General features: G+C 43.3%; 2 protein-coding genes across 2 annotated transcripts; both read left to right on the forward strand.

The window, feature by feature from the left end:
- Positions 1 to 1257: 1257 nt before the first annotated feature.
- On the forward strand, positions 1258 to 8391 carry anxa4 (annexin A4). Its single transcript, XM_028972878.1, has 14 exons — positions 1258 to 1360; positions 1492 to 1657; positions 2424 to 2481; positions 2883 to 2970; positions 3475 to 3569; positions 5537 to 5650; positions 5800 to 5890; positions 6212 to 6291; positions 6439 to 6495; positions 6714 to 6807; positions 7254 to 7349; positions 7457 to 7515; positions 7593 to 7715; positions 8057 to 8391. Exons 3-14 carry the CDS (start codon positions 2473 to 2475, stop codon positions 8114 to 8116), a joined length of 966 nt encoding a protein of 321 aa, XP_028828711.1. The 5' UTR covers positions 1258 to 1360; positions 1492 to 1657; positions 2424 to 2472; the 3' UTR covers positions 8117 to 8391.
- A 2974-nt stretch (positions 8392 to 11365) lies between these two features.
- On the forward strand, positions 11366 to 16571 carry adrb3b (adrenoceptor beta 3b). Its single transcript, XM_028974827.1, has 2 exons — positions 11366 to 12448; positions 16503 to 16571. Exons 1-2 carry the CDS (start codon positions 11366 to 11368, stop codon positions 16569 to 16571), a joined length of 1152 nt encoding a protein of 383 aa, XP_028830660.1.
- Positions 16572 to 20582: the final 4011 nt, after the last annotated feature.

Consider the following 20582-nt stretch of genomic DNA (forward strand, 5'->3'; position numbering starts at 1 on the left):
GGACAGAGTCCCCAGGGACACACTGGTAATACAGTGGGTTGCAAAAGTATTCGGCCCCCTTGAACTTTTCCACATTTTGTCTTATTACAGCCACAAACATGAATCTATTTTATTGGAATTCCACGAGAAAGACCAATACAAAGTGTTGTACACTTGAGAAGTGCAACGAAAATCATACATGATTCCAAACATTTTTTTAAAATAACTAAAAAAGTGGGGTGTGCATATTTATTCAGCCCTCTTTGTGCTAATGACTAAATAGAGTGCACCTGTGTGTAATCTAATGTCAGTACAAATACAGCTGCTCTGTGACGGCCTCAGAGGTTGTTTAAGAGAATATTGGGAGCAACAACACCATGAAGTCCAAAGAGCACACCAGACAGGTCAGGGATAAAGTTATTGAGAAATTTAAAGGAGGCTCAGGCTACGAAAAGATTTCCAAGCCTTGAACATCCCATGGAGCACTGTTCAAGCGATCATTCAGAAATGGAAGGAGTATGACACAGAAAACCTCTTGGAGTCTGCAAAAGACTGGAGACTGGGGCAGAGGCTCACTCCCACCTTGAATAGGATCGTTACGTGAAACAAATGCAGGCGGAGGGGGTGGGTGGGTGGATTTGACTGCCCCGCCCTGGCGGCTCCTCCTGCCCCCATTAAGCATTTATCAGACGCCCTTATCCAGAGCGACTTACAGTCAGTAGTTACAGGGACAGTCCCCCCCTGGAGACACTCAGGGTTAAGTGTCTTGCTCAGGGACACAATTTGGGATTGTGGGATTTGAACCTGGGTCTTCTGGTTCATAGGTGAGTGTGTTACCCACTAGGCTACTACCACCCTAATGTGGCCGACCTGGTGGACGTGTGAATCGGGCCTGATGGAAGGAAGGACATCATTATAGGTTGGAGCTTCCCTCGCTCCTCTCTCACACCACCTATCTTCTCCGTCCAATATTTGAACGTTCTCGTCCAAAAACGAGGGTCCTTTGTCCTTCAGGTGAAGGCACACCGCTGATTCTAGCCCTGAGGCGTTGCTCCGTCTGCGCTGGGCCGTCCTCCAGTGTAGAAGCTGTCTGGTTTCCCCGGTGCCGATAATAATAATCCAATATTCATAATAATAATAATCTACTACCAGTATTAAGGGAGTGGCGCTTGTAAAACGTTCCCAACGTGCCGTACTGGTTCCTCCACTGGAGGAATTGAGCAAGTAGGACGAGTTTGAAGTGGGAAGTTTTTTTTTGTTTTTTTTGGAGGTTTAAGACGTCGCCGCCCCAGCGTTGCGCTTTACGGTCGGACGGAGGGATGAAAAACGAAATTCTTCCTCCCATAATTCCTCCGGCGGGGCCTTTTGGTTGTGCTTGTAGGTCCGTGTACGGATTACGCGGTCGCTCCACCACCGCCGCCCCTCCAAAAAATTAAAAATCTAATTCTATCAAAGCTTTAATCCGTCTTCTCTCTCTTTTTTTTTTTTTTTTTTTTTTTTTTTTTTTTTTAGGGGGGGATCCAGCAGTAAAAGGGCGGCCCGCAACGAGGAAATGAAATCCGACTCGCCGGCGTGGCGCCCACACCCACCGCTCCCGATAAAAGCCGCCGCCGCGCCGCCGCCGGGCTCCGGCCGCTCCCGACCCTCCTCGCCCTCCTCACGCCGCTCCGGAGTGCAGGTAAGCGGCGCGGTTTCTGCGCGACCGGCCGCCGGAGTTTTCGCCGTTTTCGGTGCGGACGTTTGGTCACTTTTTTACGGAAGTTCGGCGACAACGTCAAAAAGCAGACGTCGCGCCCCTAAATTTAATACGGAATATATATAATAATAAATGTGTATATACACACACAAAAGCATGAAGTTACCTCAAAAACTTTCACTGTTGTACAGTAAACAGGATAGTGACCCGGGCAGCACCCTCCCTAGACGAGATACTTTCGCAAAAGACGTCGGTCTGTCTGTCTGTCTCTCAATTTATAACATTCTCACTGGAATTAAACTGATTTAAGTTCTTAGTTCGAAGTTTTTTCGATACCGTTGGTGTGAAATAATCGGCTAGTTTAGTTGGATCTCAACACCTTCTTGCATTTACCAGACACCCTTATCCAGAGCGACTTACAGTCAGTAGTTACAGGGACAGTCCCCCCCTGGAGACACTCAGGGTTTAAGTGTCTTGCTCAGGGACACGATGGTAGTAAGTGGGGTTTGAACCTGGGTCTTCTGGTTTATAGGCGAGTGTGTTACCCGCTAGGCTATTACCACCATATATTTTAAATAAACCAATATGTTTGTATGCATGTGTAACTAATAGATTTATTGCATGTATAAATAAATAAATATAGATATCTATGCGTGTTTTGAAATGGGACTTCGTGGTCTCCTGGTTAATAGGCGTGTGTTTTACCCGCTCACCCCTCGTGCTTATTATAGTGTTCTAATCCCTGCAGGTTTTTGCGTAGCCACAACTTGCGCTTCGACACACATCTCGTCGTCACAATGGCTGCAGTAAGTACCCCGACTTCCGTATGTGCGACGCTTTGACTGATTTATCACGTTTGGCCTGCACCCATTTTTCCATATTTTGCATTTCCATGTTAGTAGAATGGCTTTCCAGCAGTCAGGCAAATTCGGCCTCGCGCCTCGACGCAAAACAATGGCTCCTCATCCTGTTGCCTGGGACAACCATAGCAAGGCAAATGCCCTCTGTAGTGGTGCACTCATGTATGAATAATTCATAACACTATTATTATTTTTTTTTTTGTGTGCATTATTAGCATCTGTGTTCACGGTGCTCATGCAGCCATACGTTCCGCGGACTGTGTAGACCGAACCCGCTATTCGGCTGCCTGGCGCACTGACTGTGTGTAGTGATGTACGGCTGTTGGGAACATGTTCTGCCCCTGCAGCTGGGGAGCCGCGGGACCATCACGGAGGCCGCTGGATTCAATCCCGATGCGGATATTCATAAGCTGCGGGAGGCCATGAAAGGAGTCGGTGAGCTGCTCGAACGACGTTCATTAAACTTGCACCAGGTCACTAGGCGCAGGCTAGTGACCGCCGCATGTCCAGGCGGTGTGACCCATCTCTGTCATTGCTTCATTATGGGAAATGCTTTATTAAAAAAAATAAATAAATAAAATATTGCACAATATCGGTGACCTTCCTACGTTATGACTTAACAGCGGCATTAGAAGTGAGTGTGCTTCCCCTGTGTTCGGCTTTGACCGTGAAGTCAGCGACTTCAGCCTAATGGCTTCCTCCTGACTCCAATGTGAGCTGCATTAAGCGCAAACTGCCGCCGGTACACTGCTCCGGAGAGATTGTCTTGTCAGGGGTCAAGAGGTGACTAGGGCCATTGGGGGGAACCAAGTGGCCGTGTTTTTCTAAGTGTGTCTCGTTCTGGCGAGGGAATGTGATCCAGCTAGATTGCAGCCTACCTGGAGCGGTGTACAGTTACCTTCGGGCACGGCTGAAATATGATTATATGATTTCAAACAGGGACCAATGAGGCAGTCATCACCGAGGTCCTCACTCGGCGCACCATCGCCCAGAGGCAACGGATCAAGGAAGTCTACAAGCAGACTATCGGGAAGGTAAATACAGTCGCGTTGTGTCTGGCGTACGTGTCGAGCATTTCATATGTGTCAGTATTTACCCCCACATGATGAATGGATAACCTGGTATAGTTCCAAAAATTTAGTTTGATTTGAAATCAGGAAATGATGCAAGATTCTTTCGTCTGATTGGATGGCCCACTCTTTAGCGAACCCATTAGTTCAAATTCATAATGTAGGCCTGCAGTTGCTACAGCTCCACTGTCAACAGATTTATTAATTCACACAATTATGAATATACTTTCTAATATATAATGTGGGTGATTGTACAGTATAATTATAATTATCCACAGTGCACTGGCTTCAGATTTTTTTTTATTTTTTTATTTTTAATAGTGTTGCTATGGGTATAGTGATATGTTCAACAATATTAGTATCCCAGAATTAAAACATAGCCCAGGGCCTTTGCGATATTTTACCTTCGACAGTAGAATGATCAGCTCTTTTTTTCAGTTGAGCGTGCAAGACAAGTAACCAGCGTGTTGCCTCAGCCACACCCTTCTGCTCCAGCTACGCCTTTGTAAGGTGTAGTTTAGTAAGGTGGACTGTCAGTATAACGTGAACCTTGCAAGTAATATGACCTTTTTTTTTTTTTTTTTTTTTTTTATTTATTTATTTCATCCGCTCCAATGATAGTCAGCAGGAATCACGGGTCGTGCTTGTCACTGGAGGGGGGACCTTTTAAGCAAATGAGTGTTTTTGCTGATAATGCAGACTTGCGCGCCTGTTAATCTTTATCTGATTAAATGACTTTTTTTTTTTTTTTTTTTTTTTTTTAAAAGCTGGGCCACGGTCATTGACCGAAATACGCCGTGGCCTCACTGCCACTCGCGCAGTCACACAGCACCTGAAATACCTGGTAATCTTTATGTGATTAAATTTTCACGGTATTTGAAGGTCTGACTGAGATCGAGATCAGTATAGTGTCTGTATCAATCTACTGCATGCGTGTGTGCACACACACACACACACCAAATGATAGGCCAATCCTAAAGATCCTAAAATCCTTTACATTTTAAATACTAATTAATCACGGTATTCGAAGGTCTGGCCGAGCTCGAGATCAGTATAGTGTCCTTGAGTGTCTGTATCAATCTACTGCATGTGTGTGCACACACACACACACACACACACACACACCAAATGATAGGCCAATCATAAAGATCATAAAATGCTTTACCTTTAAATACCAATTAAGCCTTATGTAATTGACTTCAGTGATGTGTGTAGACTATGAATGCTGTTTTAAATTATGATCCTAAATGTCCTTCAGCAAGGAAGTGTGTTTGCAGACGCGTATGTACATGTCAGACTGATAAAGGGCAGATGCTTTTGGTTAATGACCTGGTCGATAAGCACAGGTACATGCAAGTAACCCTTTATTCTTCTAGTCAAGCATTTGCTGAAACAAGAATAGAATGTGTTCATGTCCGATGGGGGAATTGATTTGTGCCGGAGGGATTATATGCAGTTCTACCCTTGAGTCAAACAACGGGCCTAATGGATGATTTATGAGCACAACTCATTCACTAAAATGGTCAATAAAGTGGCCTGGGACGTTCTCAAGGTGGATTACTGTTTAACTGGGGACATCCAGAGAGAATCCTGGCATTGGGAGATCGGGTTCTTTTATACCCACAGCATGGCAGACCTTGCCCTCCATCGACCGTGTAGTTGCCAGTTGGTGACCTTCCATAGCTGCAAGTTAAAAAGCCAACATAGCCGTGCTTACATTCCCACCCGTGTGTTTGGTCAGGAACAGTGAGTCACCGGGAACGGAACGCAGCCCCTCCGCAAACTGCGGCTCAGCGTTTAACCACCACGCCTTTCTGGCACCGGGGGTATTACATCAGAACTGTCCACTTGAGGCTGCAGCAGGTCTATTTGTGACTATGAAAGCATTAATAGTCTCTCTTTTTCCCCTTTTTTTTTTTTTGTCCCTGCAGAATTTGCTAGATGACCTGAAATCAGAGCTGTCCGGGAACTTTGAGAAGGTGGTCGTGGGCCTCCTCATGACCGCTCCAGTGTATGATGCGTATGAACTGAGAAATGCAATAAAGGCGAGTGACTGGGGCCGACAGCTAAATATATATTCCTATTGAACATCTACTGAACCAAGAGGAAACGGAGAGCAATGACTGCAATAAAGCGGCAGCGCCAAACAGAGGTATTTTTCCGACGTTAACGTAGGCTGCCGCTTGTGTTCCAGGGTGCAGGAACCGAAGAGGCTTGTCTCATCGATATCTTGGCCTCCAGGACCAACGCTGAAATTAAGACGATCAACGAAGTCTACAGAAAGGGTGCTTCTCTTTCATTCGCTGGGATGTTCAGATATCACAAATTACCCAGAAATTATAGACTGTTTACAAATGCCTTACAAGTAACACGCATCATGTAGTCAGATATTTTCATTCAGAAACGAGAGCTAGGCAAATATTACTAAATATAAATGCTTTTTAAGAGTATGTGTAGCTCTGAGTGTGTGAGGTGATTGTGTGTAAGACGGTGAGGTGTGTGTGTTATCAAGTGAGTAAGTGTGAGTGTGGCATTTCTTTTTATATATGTTTATCGATCTTACTATCTTGAATTTGATCATAAATTAACAATCTTGTCCTTTACAGAGTATGACCGGAGCTTGGAGGAAGACATCTGTGGTGACACTTCTGGATACTTCCAAAGGGTCCTTGTGTCCCTTCTGACTGTAAGAACGAAGTCCATGGACCTTGTTGTAACGGTCACTGTTTGCTATGTAAACATGAATAATGTTCACTTTTGAACATTTTATATACAGCTTGTCCAGTGGCGTAATTACCTTCCAACTTTTAATGTGTTTTATATCGTCTTCTAGGCTGGACGTGATGAGAGCGACTCCGTAAATGAGGCGCTGGCCATGCAGGATGCCAAGGTGCTGATCTTTTTACGGAAAAAAAGAACAGTTTATGTAGGGATGATGTACCGATTTAGGCGTGTATGCTGGACCCTATTCTGATAAACGTTTGGTGCAGATGGCATAATATGACTTTTAAATCCTGCCATGGTGTCATTGTAGAAAATAGAAGTTTTTCTACATTAACAGTCATTTAATTTAGAGACTGTATCCATCATTTTTCTGTGACCCTGCAGGAAATCTATGAGGCTGGAGAGGCACGTTGGGGTACGGATGAAGTGAAGTTCCTCACCGTGCTATGTGTGCGGAACAGGAAGCACTTACTCCGAGGTATCGTTGTCCTCTAAGCCTCTCCCTTTAGCCAAAAAGTGATGTTTGGTGGCAGGTTTTTTTCTCCACTCCTCTAGATTTTACTCTCTTATAAATCTAAATAATTTTTTTTTTTTTTTTATCCATAATTTTCTGTTTGCTTAAGCAACAAATACAGAGCAGCAGTGCTGTAAAAATGTAAATGTCCTCATAAAAGACAGTCTTTTGGTTAATGATTAGGCCGTGTTCATGTATGCAAGTGTTAGAAGAGAACAGCTTTGTGTACAGGGTGATAAACTTTATGGTCACTATAGTGTAGTAGCTATCTGTTATGAAAAGGACAGCCAGGCACAGAACTTCATTTGTTAGACTGATCATAAAGCATCATGACTTCCTGGTAATGGATGGTGCCAAGTATCTGTCAATTTGTTTTTCTGTGACATTCTGAATCTCCATCTTTCTCGTAGTCTTTGATGATTATAAGAAGGTCTCTGGGAGAGACATTGAAGACAGCATAAAGAGGGAGATGTCCGGCTCTCTGGAGGAGGTCTTCCTGGCCATAGGTTAGTCTGCAACAGAATGACGTGACCTGTTTATCTTACATTGGTTGGATTTTTACTTTTTTTTTTTTTTTTTTTTTTTTTTTTTTTTTTTTTATAAATACTTCCAGTAAAATGCATCAGGAACAAAACTGAATTCTTTGCTGAGCGCCTTTACAAGTCCATGAAGGTAACATTCGCTGCCGTTTTAATGGGATGAATGGCTGTGTATGTGTGTTAATGCCAAACATGGTTCTTGTCTCTCAGGGCCTGGGTACTACAGATAGTATTTTGATCAGAATTATGGTGTCTCGTGCCGAGATCGACATGCAGGACATCAAGGCCGCGTTCCTTAAATTGTATGGCAAGACTCTGCACTCCTTTATAAAGGTGAGACATCGCACAGCAGGACGGCGTTTGAGGATCTGATGTTAAATTGAGTTTCAGATGTGGAAAAACACACCCTACATAACTAATGGTAAATTATTGAAATACTAGAAAGATCACGGTAGCTGTTTTTGGCAAACTGTAGTGAAGCTTTAAATTGATACATATTGGGAAGAAGCCATCAGTTAACAAAAGTAAAAGCGTTCTGTCTCTCCGTGTCTCCCACTCGATGACTAAAAAATGTGCATAATGTGCCGAATGAACACAAACAGGCAACGGGGGTTAGAATTTGCTTTGTACTGCTTATTCTGGAGAAATGAAGTTCTCTTCTGATTCTTTGACAGGGTGACACATCTGGGGACTACCGCAAAATTCTGCTGGAGTTGTGTGGAGGAGAAAAGTAGAGGATTTGTGCAGGTCATGTGACGTCACCTGTGGCTATTTGCTTTCCTGCTTCACATTTGTTCTGCTGACCAAAGCTTCCTCCACTTTTCATGCCTATTAAACTAGAAGAAATCAAGTGACGTTTTATATTTCTGTGTAACATTTACTGATCTGTTTTGCTACCTTTTTAATAAGACTTTAGCCAGTGTTGTGGAATAGATGCCAGAAGATGAATGTACAATGGTCTGTATCATTGTTGTCCACCGTGCTCCAGTAAATATCATTTTAATCCCAACACTGGAACTGGATTACATTCATTTAATTGCTGTCAATGCGTTGTGTAAATCTGGCTTTTACTGTGATTTGGAAATAATCGTTTCAATTGCTTTTACGTCGGATTCTGAAGGTAGATGCTACTATGGGTCACTGGTAGAACATCTCTAAGTATGCCTCTGTCTGCAGATATGACTGATAGGAATCACGTGCATTAACAGAAACATAGAAAGACTTGTATTTCTACATTTTATATACATTATACAGAGGTGCCAGTGAGCAAAGCACCGTCCCCACACACTGCTCCCCAGGCGCCTCTCCTGGCTGCCCACTGCTCACCAAGGATGATTATTATTTTTGATGGGGGCAGTGGTGGCCTAGCAGGTAAGGAAGCGGACCTGTAATCAGAGGGTTGCCGGTTCAAATCCCCGAAAGGGTGTGCTGTGTTTCACAAAGACAATCACTTCACTTTCAAAGATCAGCTTCTTTGCACCATGTCATATGGTTTGATTCTTTTGGACAGGGTGTGAAACATTTTGATGCATAATTCTTATTTATTATCATAACTATCCTGTACCTAAACCCTTTTGGAAAGAAAACTGACGAAGTTGGCGTTTGAACTGTAATTTCAAAACAGTCATCCATTTACAAAAAACGTGCAGGTTGAAATATAAGGTGACATAATATGACCAAGGGGGGGCAGCCTCAGCACTTTGCTTCAGATCTAGGCTGACGTCACTGGTCCTGAGGAGAATTGTGGCCGGGCAACTCTGCTGGGAGTCTTCTGTTAACTTCAGCACGATAAGTCTACACACGAACCCACTTGATTCTAACAATGTTGTCTGGCAGTGCCCACCATGATTTCTATACTAATCTGTCCATTAGAAGAGTGTGCTTTTCACTACGGGGTACTCAAGGAACATTTAGACTCGTGGACTAGGCTAATCAATGATCGTAATTTTAATGGTTATGTTTTCAAATGACAAGGCTGAAGTATTTGAAGTCATAAATCAAGTCAAAAATTCTGAATAAATATTTACTCTTTATGATTCAGATAATAGACTTGTAGTATAATAGACGACAAAGTAGCATGTAGAGGCCAAGTCTTTGAGTTTTCTTGCCAATAATTCCTCCTAATGATGAAATTAGCTGAATTAGTATAATTCATTTTTCCCATCTATCTCCAGAAGCCACAACCCTGCTCAATATTCAGCGTTTCTGTATAGTGAGTGAGTGACATATTATTTGTGCTACTTGGGTATGCAAGAACCAAACTAAAACAGTGTCTATGATGGTTATGCCGCGAGTCAGCGGCAGGAGGTGCGACTACATACAGTTTTCTTTTTCTGACTTTTACAATAGGGGGCAATTTCAGGTTGACCTATTACATCACAGGCCAAAACAACAGACAAACAATTTAGCTGGTGGCAAATTGGTACAATGCCGAATGGTGAATTGGAAAGCTTTACAGCTCTGTTCACATTGTATGTGCTTTATGCTTTGTAGGGCATGGACACAGTGTGTATGAGTCTGACTATGACTGGCTGGTATGGTTTTGTTTGGACTATTAAGTCTTCATGCTGGCTAAGGATCCAGTTTTAGGCTATTATTACAATTACATTTTAACATCATATAAACTCACTGACTGCAATGGTTCCCAACAGGTCTTGAAATGAAAGTGATACGTGGAATTTAATCATCTTAAGATTTTTAGGTAATTATAATGTCAGAAGAACAGTAGATTTAAGATTTTTGTCACATGCATAGTTATATAGCAGTACAACATGCAGTGAAATGCATCAATATGAAAATAAATAATTGTTTTTTTACAAGCAGACAGAAGTGCTGCTTATGTGCTCTTATTATTTTGCATTGACAATGTGTCAGCATTTTACCAAAAGAATGGATGTAGGACAATGGAGATGCCAGAGAATGTCATCACACTGACATTTCAATCATCTTCCGTCACATTCGCATGAGCACATGAACTGGTGGTCATGAGCTGCGGTTGTGCATAAAACATAACTACAATACTGAGTACAGCATACTCTGTAAAACGTGTATTCAAACTGATGACGGTGGAGAAAAGCTAAAAGGTTCATAGGATACACCATCTAAGTCACAGGTTTATGAATTCATTTATAAATGAACACAACATACACAGCCATAACATTTGACCTTTGCTGGAAACCCCTCTTCAAATGCCTGCTTGCTTTTGACAGTGGCTCCGAAACCCATAGGAAGTAAAACCCAGCCGGATGCACCGTGTGAAGAAGCTGTGTGAGAAACAACGCTGATGCTTAACCACAATTTCCTAATGTGGTTCACGCATGTGGCACATTTCAACTTTAATCTAATCTTGTGCATTTAATCGAATCCTTTATGGTGAAATGCTGCACATGAATGATGGAAACATTGTGGCAATTCAAGTGTTCATTCAATATATACGTTGATTCAATGTTACTCATTCATCAGATTCTGTTTTGTTAACTAAATACCTACAAAAAAAACACCTTGAAGTTCCTTGAAGTGATAAGTTTGGCCTCAGGCTGTATAACTTTCTGGAGATCCTGCCTTGTAGTACATGCCTCTCCCCTTGCCCAGGGCATAAAAGCCTGCAGCGCCTGCAGCGCCTGATAGGCAAACGTGTCACAAAGCTCTGTGTGAGAACAGACAGATTGAGCCGGGGCAGGCAGTGAGGTCAGGAATCAACTGAAGTGTTCAGAGGAGAGAGTGAATGAGAACCAACTCATGAGATGGTGCACAGACAGTCTAGAGTGACATGACGGAAACTTGTGGGTGGAGCACATTCTGCACCAGTTGAGGCATCTGCAAGTAGCCACTGACATCCTCAATCATGCAGGTTTCTTAGCGCAGATGGTAAAAGCAAGCAAGATGACCTCCGTTGACCAATTGAAGTAACTTAAAAAAAAATTCTAGGTACGGCTTCAAGTTCAAAAAAAGGGTGACCTGCTCCAGAAGAGCAGGTCACAAGGATGAAGAACCTGTCCTCCGTTGGTGTCAACTCCATCAGCTTCACCCCAGCTGGATCTGTTTTAATCCTGGGACTGGCTCTGATCATCATCGGCACAGTGGCTGGGAACCTGCTGGTCCTCCTCGCCATCTACCGCACGCCACAGCTCCGGACCACCACCAGCATCTTCATCCTGTCTCTGGCCCTTGCTGACCTCATCATGGGCTGTGTGGTACAGCCAATAGGGGCCAGCTTGGTGGTGACTGGGAAATGGGTGCTAGGCAGCGTTATGTGTGAACTGTGGATCTCTGTGGATGTGCTTTGTGTGACGGCCAGCATCGAGACCCTTTGCACAATAGCTTTGGCCCGTTACATCTCTGTCACCCAGCCTCTTCGCTACCAGATCCTGTTGAGCAAGAGCCGGGTTCAGCTGATGGTGTGCCTGGTCTGGACGGTGTCGACTCTTATCTCCTTTGTGCCGATCATGAACCACAACTGGTGTGCCAACACCACGCAGGATTGCAGCCAGGGACCGGACAGTTGTGACTTCACCCCCAACATGAAGTACGCCATTGCCTCCTCTGTGGTGTCCTTCTACGTGCCGCTGCTGGCCATGATCTTCATCTATGGCCGCGTTTTTGCCATTGCCAGGCGGCAGATGAAGCTCATTGATAAAGACCAGCTGCGTTTTTTAAGTGACTGCGATTTGGGAGATGCTGAGAACCTCAGGACGAGCCCTTCAGCTGTGGCAAAGAGGGCCGGAGCCAGTGGGAGCAGCAGCCATAGTCGCAGGCCCATGCAGCTGGTCAGAGAACACAGAGCACTGAAGACGTTAGGCATCCTGATGGGCGTCTTCACACTTTGCTGGCTGCCTTTCTTTGTGGCGAACATCATAAAGGCAATCCAGCCTGAAGTCCCAAGCAAGACGTCCTTCCTCATGCTCAACTGGTTTGGCTATTTGAACTCTTTCTTCAACCCCATCATCTACTGCCACACGCCAGAGTACCGCAATGCTTTCTGGACACTTCTTGGTTGCCCCAAGCTGTCAGAGTCTCTGCACAGTAGGTTGCAAGCCCACCGTGCGTGCCTCACACAACCAGCTAAGGTAAGAGGAGCCATGACTGTCCTCACAGCACGCTTACTCAGGTGAACGTTCCTACATGCAAAACAATAGACATATTTGTGTCCAGTTAAGGAAGACCTGTTGGGTTATTTGGCTCATTTCAGCATCACCCAGAGCCTCATCCACACTTGACCATCTCATTTTTTATCTTTGACCAACATAAAAAACCCAAGGTTTCTACAATGAGAAGTTTGCTTTGTTTGTGCAGTCATTTGCAGATGCCTATATATTTGCAGTGATAATACAAGTTAAATAATTGTGCAAATAAATGTCTTTGGCTTAATTAAAAAATAAATATTGTAGCACATACCCAACTTGGGAAAAACTAAATTCTAAACATGCATCCTGATTTAATTTTGACCAGGATTCCAAATGCCATATCTGTCGGTATGGTTAATCGTGGTTACCAAACTTTCTCTAATCTATCAAGATGTGTGCACAATAGAACACCAAACTTCATGAATTGCCAAGTCAGTGTCACAAGGGATAATACATTTATTGCCACAGCACTTTAAAAATGGCGTTTTCAGTCTTTTTGATGTTTAGGTTGCTTCTGTGTTTCTAAGACACAGCACCAGCTGAGGTGTCTACAGTGAGCTAAAATATAGTCATATGAAAAGGTTTGGGAAACCCCTCTTAATTTTTAAAAAATTTCTGTTCATCATTGGCTGAGTTTCCAAATACTATTGTTATGCAAACTGTAGTATTTCAGCTGTGACATTGGATGTTTATTGTATTAATTTAACTTATGGAATATGCATCATGACAAAATTAGACAGGTGCATTAAAATGGGAACCCCTTAAAGCAAATTTACATCAAGACCTTTGCCACCTACATATAAAACTGCAACTCCTAGAGCTCTTGATGAGTGCCTGGATTCTGGATGGGGGTATTTTTGAGACTCTGTCTCATGAGTGCAGAAAGGACTTCTGCTATGCAGATGTTCTTTGTGCAAATTGCATTGAATTGCAGAATGATGTACAGACACACCAAGATCTTCTTGCAGGTCTTTGGAGGTGATCTGTAGGTTGTCTGTGACCATTCTCACAATCCTCCACATGCTGCTCCTGTATTCTTCTTGGCCTGCCAGACCGGGAATTAAAAACAACTGTGCCTGTGTTCTTCTATTTCCTAATTACACTCCTTACAGTCTAAACCTCTGAACCTTCCCATGATCTTAAGATATTTTGAGGGTTGCGTTAAGGACTGTAACTCTTGAGAGGATGCTAAAGAGAAGCACAACTTGCAATTGGACATCAGGCTTAATGAGCTAATCCAACTTTGGTGATGCAAGTAATTAATATTGAGTAGGTATATGTATTGAACACTGGCTGTACACAAAAAAACACAAATGCTTCTCCAGCACATACCAAATATTCTCAATGGGGAATCATGTATTCAGCTGACCTTGTTCTTTGTAGACATAACTTTGATGAACCTCGTCCTGATCAACTGCAACAATCATAGATCATAGCACCGCCCACACAGGCTTGTACTTTATAAGAACAAGGCATGATGGGTGCATCACTTCATGCGTCTCTCTTCTTACCCTGATTCACCATCACTCTGGAACAGGGGACTCATCAGAGGGTTGCCGGTTCGAATCCCGATTCAAAGATCCGCTCCCCAGGCGCCTGTCATGGCTGCCCACTGCTCTCTAAGGGTGATGGGTTAAAAGCAGAGGACACATTTTGGTGTGTGCATCCCCTGAGTTCCCTTCACATTGTGTGTGCGTGCAAATGCTCATACTGTCAATGTTGAACATTTTGATTTGTTTATTTATTTATTTTTACTAATTTCGGGATCACTGATAGTTTTTTAAGAAATGAGAAGTGACTTAAATGAGTCAAATATAGGGAGTTGAAGTGAGTTGAAGAACTTGTTGCCAGCTGAAACATAATCACCATCAAACAGTTGGTTAATACTCTTACTCTCTGATCCCTAAATGCGAACTATTTGTTTAATGCATGATTAGTATACTTTACCCCCCCCAGTAGAATCCTTTAATTCCAACCATTGCTTAATTCCAACAAGGTGATTGTAATTTAGTGTCATGATCCGGTCCGGAAGGAGTTGCTCCGGTCCGGGATCCGGAGCAGAGTTTCACTGTTGTCCTGTGTAATGTTCCCTAATCGTCTTCACCGGTGTCGAATGTATAAAGTTGCCCTGTTCGTTTCTGTTTGCCGTCAGGCCTTTGTTATGTTACACATTCACCATGGATGTCTACCCTGTCCTGTTCTTCACCGATTAAACCCCTGTATCGTGACGTCCTTCCTAGTTTGGTCATCATCTCTGTTCACCTGCCTCATCATGCCAATTGGTTGTGACATTTAGAAAAAATAAACCTTCTCCAGGAATGTGGTTTGGATCCCTTATTCCATATAATTATCCCATTGCGAATGCATATATGACTTTCGATGGGTTGCTTATTTTCTCATAATTTAGCTTGTTGTTAAGTACTGGTTGCTTGGTTGGTATGCCCTACTTCACCAAGCCACATACGAAAGGTTCTCAAACACTGTTCCTTCTACGTGGGAGTGTACTGTCAGTGGTAAACAGAGAACACGCAGCAGCTTTCCTTTGAATCTGGTTCTTGAATTGTTCATATCAGATTAGCACTTCCACCTCAATAAAAATTACACTTTATACATTTGCCCTCTAACAAAGGATCCAGAAAATACATTTCTAAATAGTTATAAATGAATCAGCATTTTCTTGAATGAAATACATTTTTGCTCCCTTTTGCAAATGTGATATTTTTGGGAAAACAGTTGTTGGCATCGCAGAGGTCAGACATTTCTTGTGGTTGGCCACAAGGATTCTGTCCCACTCCTCTTTCCTCTTTGGTCTTGGCCCTTGTGCAGAGTTTGGAATCTGGATAATCTGAAGGAATCTGATTGCTTCTATGAACATGTATCTTTTACACAGGCAACAAGTTGAGAAGCTTCCAATGTCAGCTCCTTACCTGTATAAAATACAACTGGGACCCAGAAATCTTGCTGATTGATAGGGGATCAAATACAATGCATGAAAAGGCATTATTTTGTAGATGTATATGGTATATGTGTGTGCCCACACACAAATCTGTAATAAATCTGTAATAATAAAGATAAAAATGATGGCTTTGTGCATTCATGACAGTTTTGGGGCAAATACTGCAACTCAATCTCAAGTCCTAAGTGTGTTTGCTTGAGCCGGAGTCCATGTGGTGGAAGTTGACAGGAAAGGTTCTGTCTCAGGAGGACCACCTGTCTCTGTCTCCCGGCAACCTCACTTTGCCTGGCAATGGGGCAATGGTCTGCCAGAGAGCCATGGAAACTAGAAACGCCTGCCTGCCGTTGCTCATAATGAACTCTGTAAATATTTGGATGTACAACCTGTAGCTGAAGCCGAAAGCGTAAAAATGTAACAGCAATGGTGTGATTACCAGAAGACTACAGGAGCGGTGTGAAGGGTGTTACAGATCATGAATGGGCTCTGATGAAGGCACAGCCGGGTTTATATCATGCAGAATCAGAGCTACTCCCATTTTAATATTTAAGATAGTTTCTCTTCTTAAAAAAGCAGCACAGCACACGGTGCACACAGTGAAATTTGTCCTCTGCATTTAACCCCCCACCCTGAGTGAGCAGTGGGCAGCCATGACAGGTGCCCGGGGAGCAGTGTGTGGGGACGGTGCTTTGCTCAGTTGCACCTCAGTGGCACCTTGGCGGATCGGGATTCGAACTGGCAACCTTCAATATACAGACAATATATACAATATATTCTTCAATACACAGACAACTACCAAGCTCTTCTTTCTGATTTTATCAAGCTTCTTTTATGTAGATCCTGAGGATGCCTGACCTTTTACTAGCAAACAAGCCCCAAATTTAAAATATTGACTTTATTGTTCATTTTTTTCCCCATGGTAATGATAGACATTTTAATATTTCTTAAAGCAAGATTGTTCTAAAAAAAGCAAATGCATTTTGTGAACAATGACTCTCATGACATGTCAGTGATTCACTGTTCACTGTTTTTTCTTGTTGACAGAATACCAAGCCCAGAGATGAGATCCTTCCGGAGACTACATCCCAAGTGGCCGGAGTTTGCAAAGTGTGAAAAGAGCCACAATGTGTTCGACACAATGAATCTGCAACTGTTTTCAGATGCAGGGCCATCATATCATAAAAAGGTTTCATTTCATCTGTTTTAAGGGCCTGATGGGCCTGCTGATGTACACGTTGGAGGAGAGCAGCTGCTGAATTCACCGGCAAACCCAGTTTCATGTATATACGATTTTCTCTCAATATTATTGCTTCATTTTTTGACAGTAAGAATTACATTTGCATTTTCCATTTCCATGAGAACATCTTGAAAGTGCAGAAGTGTTCTGAAATGACTAGACGCAGCATCTTTCAGTGATAAGCCATCGAACTACACCTCAAACATGCTAATTTGCCCACATTGTATTGTCTATAGTACTGTAATTCTGAGGGAAAATAGAGACTGGTGTCCTTTGCTGTCTGTTTGCAGGAAAAGATTTCTCTTGTCGGTGCTATATAATTTCCCGTAAGAATGTTGGAAGGGACTTTGTTAACGTGAAGGACTACCGTGCAAAAGAGATGTATTGTCATGGGTCAATGATATACTTTTGAAGTGGAATCTTGAGGTTAAAAAAGTATGGCAGAGCAAGTCATCTCGCAGCAAATGAACCGAAACTCCATTCTCAGCTGCATACCCAAGCCTGAATACAAGGTGGATCCTGTTTTGTGCAAAGCAATTACTGCTCCAGCGCGGGAACGTAATAACCGCAACGTGAATACTGGGTTAATGTGCCACCGTCGTTAACCGTCGAGGTTAATGACTAACAGTATTTCAGAGAATGGCATTCTGTGCTTCGCCATACAAATTGAAGTGCGCTGAAAGGGATTTCCGCAGCAGTTATTTTTGCATAATGATTTCTGGACTTCTAGCTACTGTTAAAGATGACATTAAAATAGTATGTTGCTGTGTAAATGTGCAAATTAACATATAGAGATTTTTTAGTACATTTTAAATTTAACATATTAAATTCTAGGAATACCAATTCTTTTCTTTCTGTTTCTTTCACACACTGTCACGTTCCCCTCTAGCTCAGGTGAAAAATGGAGGACGCAGGTTGAAGAAATAACAATGTGTATTTTATTTGAACTCAAAAAACAAAAATGAAAGAACTGAACTGTCCTTGCGTGAAGTGCCACGCCTCTCCTTTAGAAGCCGGGTTGTGGGATCTTCCGCGAGGCCCTCAGCGAGAGCCAAAGATCGCCCTTGTCTTGCCCAGGCTTCGAACCGGCGTGGCTGAGCTGTATTGAGCCTAGAGGGGAGAGCTGAGTTCCAGTCCTTCTGTGGGGTTCACTGTCAAGTGCCGTTAAGGACAGCATGCGGTGCAGCAACAAACTCTGTTTGTGTGAGGGAGACCGAACGCAGGACTAAAGGGACCGGCTGGTTATAAAGAGGAGTGGACAGACCCATTACCACTAAACTAACCAATCACCGATCAGAAGTCATTACCCCGCTAAGCACCCGTGATTACCACCACTTACCTGTGATGTAGAACATGTGGGAATAATCAGGGTGCTAGTGCTCTGATTTGTTTGGAATCAAATGTAAAAATCATGTTGTTAAAATGTATAAAGCTTGAATAATAGAAAATTATTCTTCACAGAGAAGGTGGCTGACATTAGCAAACAATTCTCACCGCCTAACCCCAGACCCCGTCCTGCTGTTACCTCTGAAACCAGGAATCTGTCTTCCTTTACTCCCCTCTCTGAATCAGACGTGTCTAAATTTCTCCAGTCTAGTCACCCCACCACCTGCTCCCTGGATCCAATCCCCTCACACCTCCTTCAGTCCATACAGCCCACCATATTATCTGCTCTGACACACGTCTTAAACTCCTCACTCACAACAGGAACATTCCCCACTGCTTTCAAACAGGCTGTCATTGCTCCCCTGCTCAAAAAACCCACATTAAACCCGTCTCTACTGGATAGCTACCGCCCAGTCTCCAACCTTCCTTTTCTTTCAAAAATTCTTGAAAGAGCAGTCCTGGCTCAACTTTCCTCATTTCTCCACGAGCATGATCTTCTCGACCCTTTTCAGTCACCTCCAACACCTCCAACTCAACCTATCCAAAACCGAGATTCTGATCTTTCCGGGCAACAATTCCCCTCAGCAAAACCTTTCAATTCAAATTGGATCGCTACTGTTAACACCCACGGCGTCTGCAAAAAGCCTTGGAGTTTGGATAGATGACAAACTGAGTTTGAACCATCATGTTGCTGCGATCTCCAGATTCTGCAGGTTCACTCTCTACAACATTCGCAACATTCGAGGCTATGCAGCTCCTCGTCCAGGCAATGGTCATCTCCAAACTCGACTACTGTAACTCTCTCCTGGCTGGAGCCTCTGCAGTCACCATAAAACCACTCCAGATGATCCAAAATATGGCAGCCCGTCTCATCTTCAATCAGCCAAAATACACCCATGTTACACCTCTTCTTACCTCCCTCCACTGGCTCCCGGTAGCTGCTCGCATTGAGTTCAAATCCTTGATGCTGCCTACAGGGCTGTAAATGGAACTGCGCCCTCCTACATCAACACACTACTACCTAGCTACACTCCTGCACAGAAGCTACAATACTACCTCCTACATCAACACACTACTACCTAGCTACACTCCTGCACGCTCTCTCAGATCGGCAAACGAAAGGAGACTAAAAATTCCTTCTTCACGGGGTCTCCGATTCCAATCATGTCTGTTCTCCGTTGTTGTCCCTGGCTGGTGGAACAACCTGCCCTCCTCCACACGACTTGCCGAGACTACCACCACTTTTAAGAAGCAGGTGAAAACCCTCTTGTTCAAAAAATATTACAGACAAATCTAACACTTACACACGCACATGCGTACACATTGCACAAACAATACAAAAATGTATAAATACATTATAATTTTTCTTAGTCTAGCACCTGTCACGACTACGGACTTACGGGGGAAGGAAGCGCAGAGGTCTGACATACTGGGAAGGGGGTTTTATTATACAATAAACACAAATAAACAGCGGCACGGTGGCCGAAAACAATTTAACTACAATAAAAAACACAAACTAACCCATAGGCGTGTGGCGATTGCCAGAACTCAAAAACATAAAGACATTCACTCACTGAAGTCAAGTTCATGTCTGAGTTCACGAAAATGCCAGAGACCCAGAAGGGGCGGAAACTTCCGGCATTTATGGGGCGTCAGGATTGGAGTCAGGTGTGGAGCCCAGCTGCAGGCAATCCTGACAGCACCCAACAATCTCTGAGCATGCTCTTCACTGACAAGTCTGAGCCTTATCAGGGCTCTTAGTTTGTAAACTCAATATTCTATAGAAATCGAACGAGAATTGCTGGTGTCTTCCTCTTGTAAGTCGCTTTGGATAAAAGCATCTGCTAAATAAAGTAAAGTAAAAGTAAAGTATTTTAGTACAGAGAGTTGAAGAACTTGTTATATTTATTATATTTATTACCCAACCCTTGTTGGTATATTTTGTGAGTGGTGACCCATGATGAATCGTAAAATAAAGAAGCAAAAGTAACAACCAGGGTCAAATTGTGCTAGATGGCAAGTTCGGCGAAGCTAGACATCTGCAGGTTTCGTGGTTGTATGAGCATCAGAAAGAAGGTGGTCCGATCGACAGAATCGCGTTTTCGTTAATACCATGTGTACAGCCAGGAGAAGAGCAGACAGGGTAATCTTCTTCATGTAAAATTCATGTGGATGTTTGTTACGTCCAGTTTGCATAAAGAATGTTGCTGACCAGCCACGCCATATCGTGATAACAGTGGTCCCCGATGACGAAGGATAATGTGCCTAGCAACACTGAATGTCAGGATTGACTGCACCTGGTCTGATCACCAGTGCACAATCCGGACAGCGTTAAAAAGCCGGGGATTTCCGCCCCTTCGGGAGCGCCGGCATCCTAGTGAACTTTTGTGACTGTGTGCAATCGCCACACGCCTGCGGGTTTGTTTGTGTTATTCCCCTTTATTTCCCGTTCTTGGCCACCGCGCCGTTGTTTAATTGTGTTTATTGTTTATTTTATAATA

Source organism: Denticeps clupeoides, chromosome 3 (assembly GCF_900700375.1).
Source record: "Denticeps clupeoides chromosome 3, fDenClu1.1, whole genome shotgun sequence".
Taxonomy (NCBI): domain Eukaryota; kingdom Metazoa; phylum Chordata; class Actinopteri; order Clupeiformes; family Denticipitidae; genus Denticeps; species Denticeps clupeoides.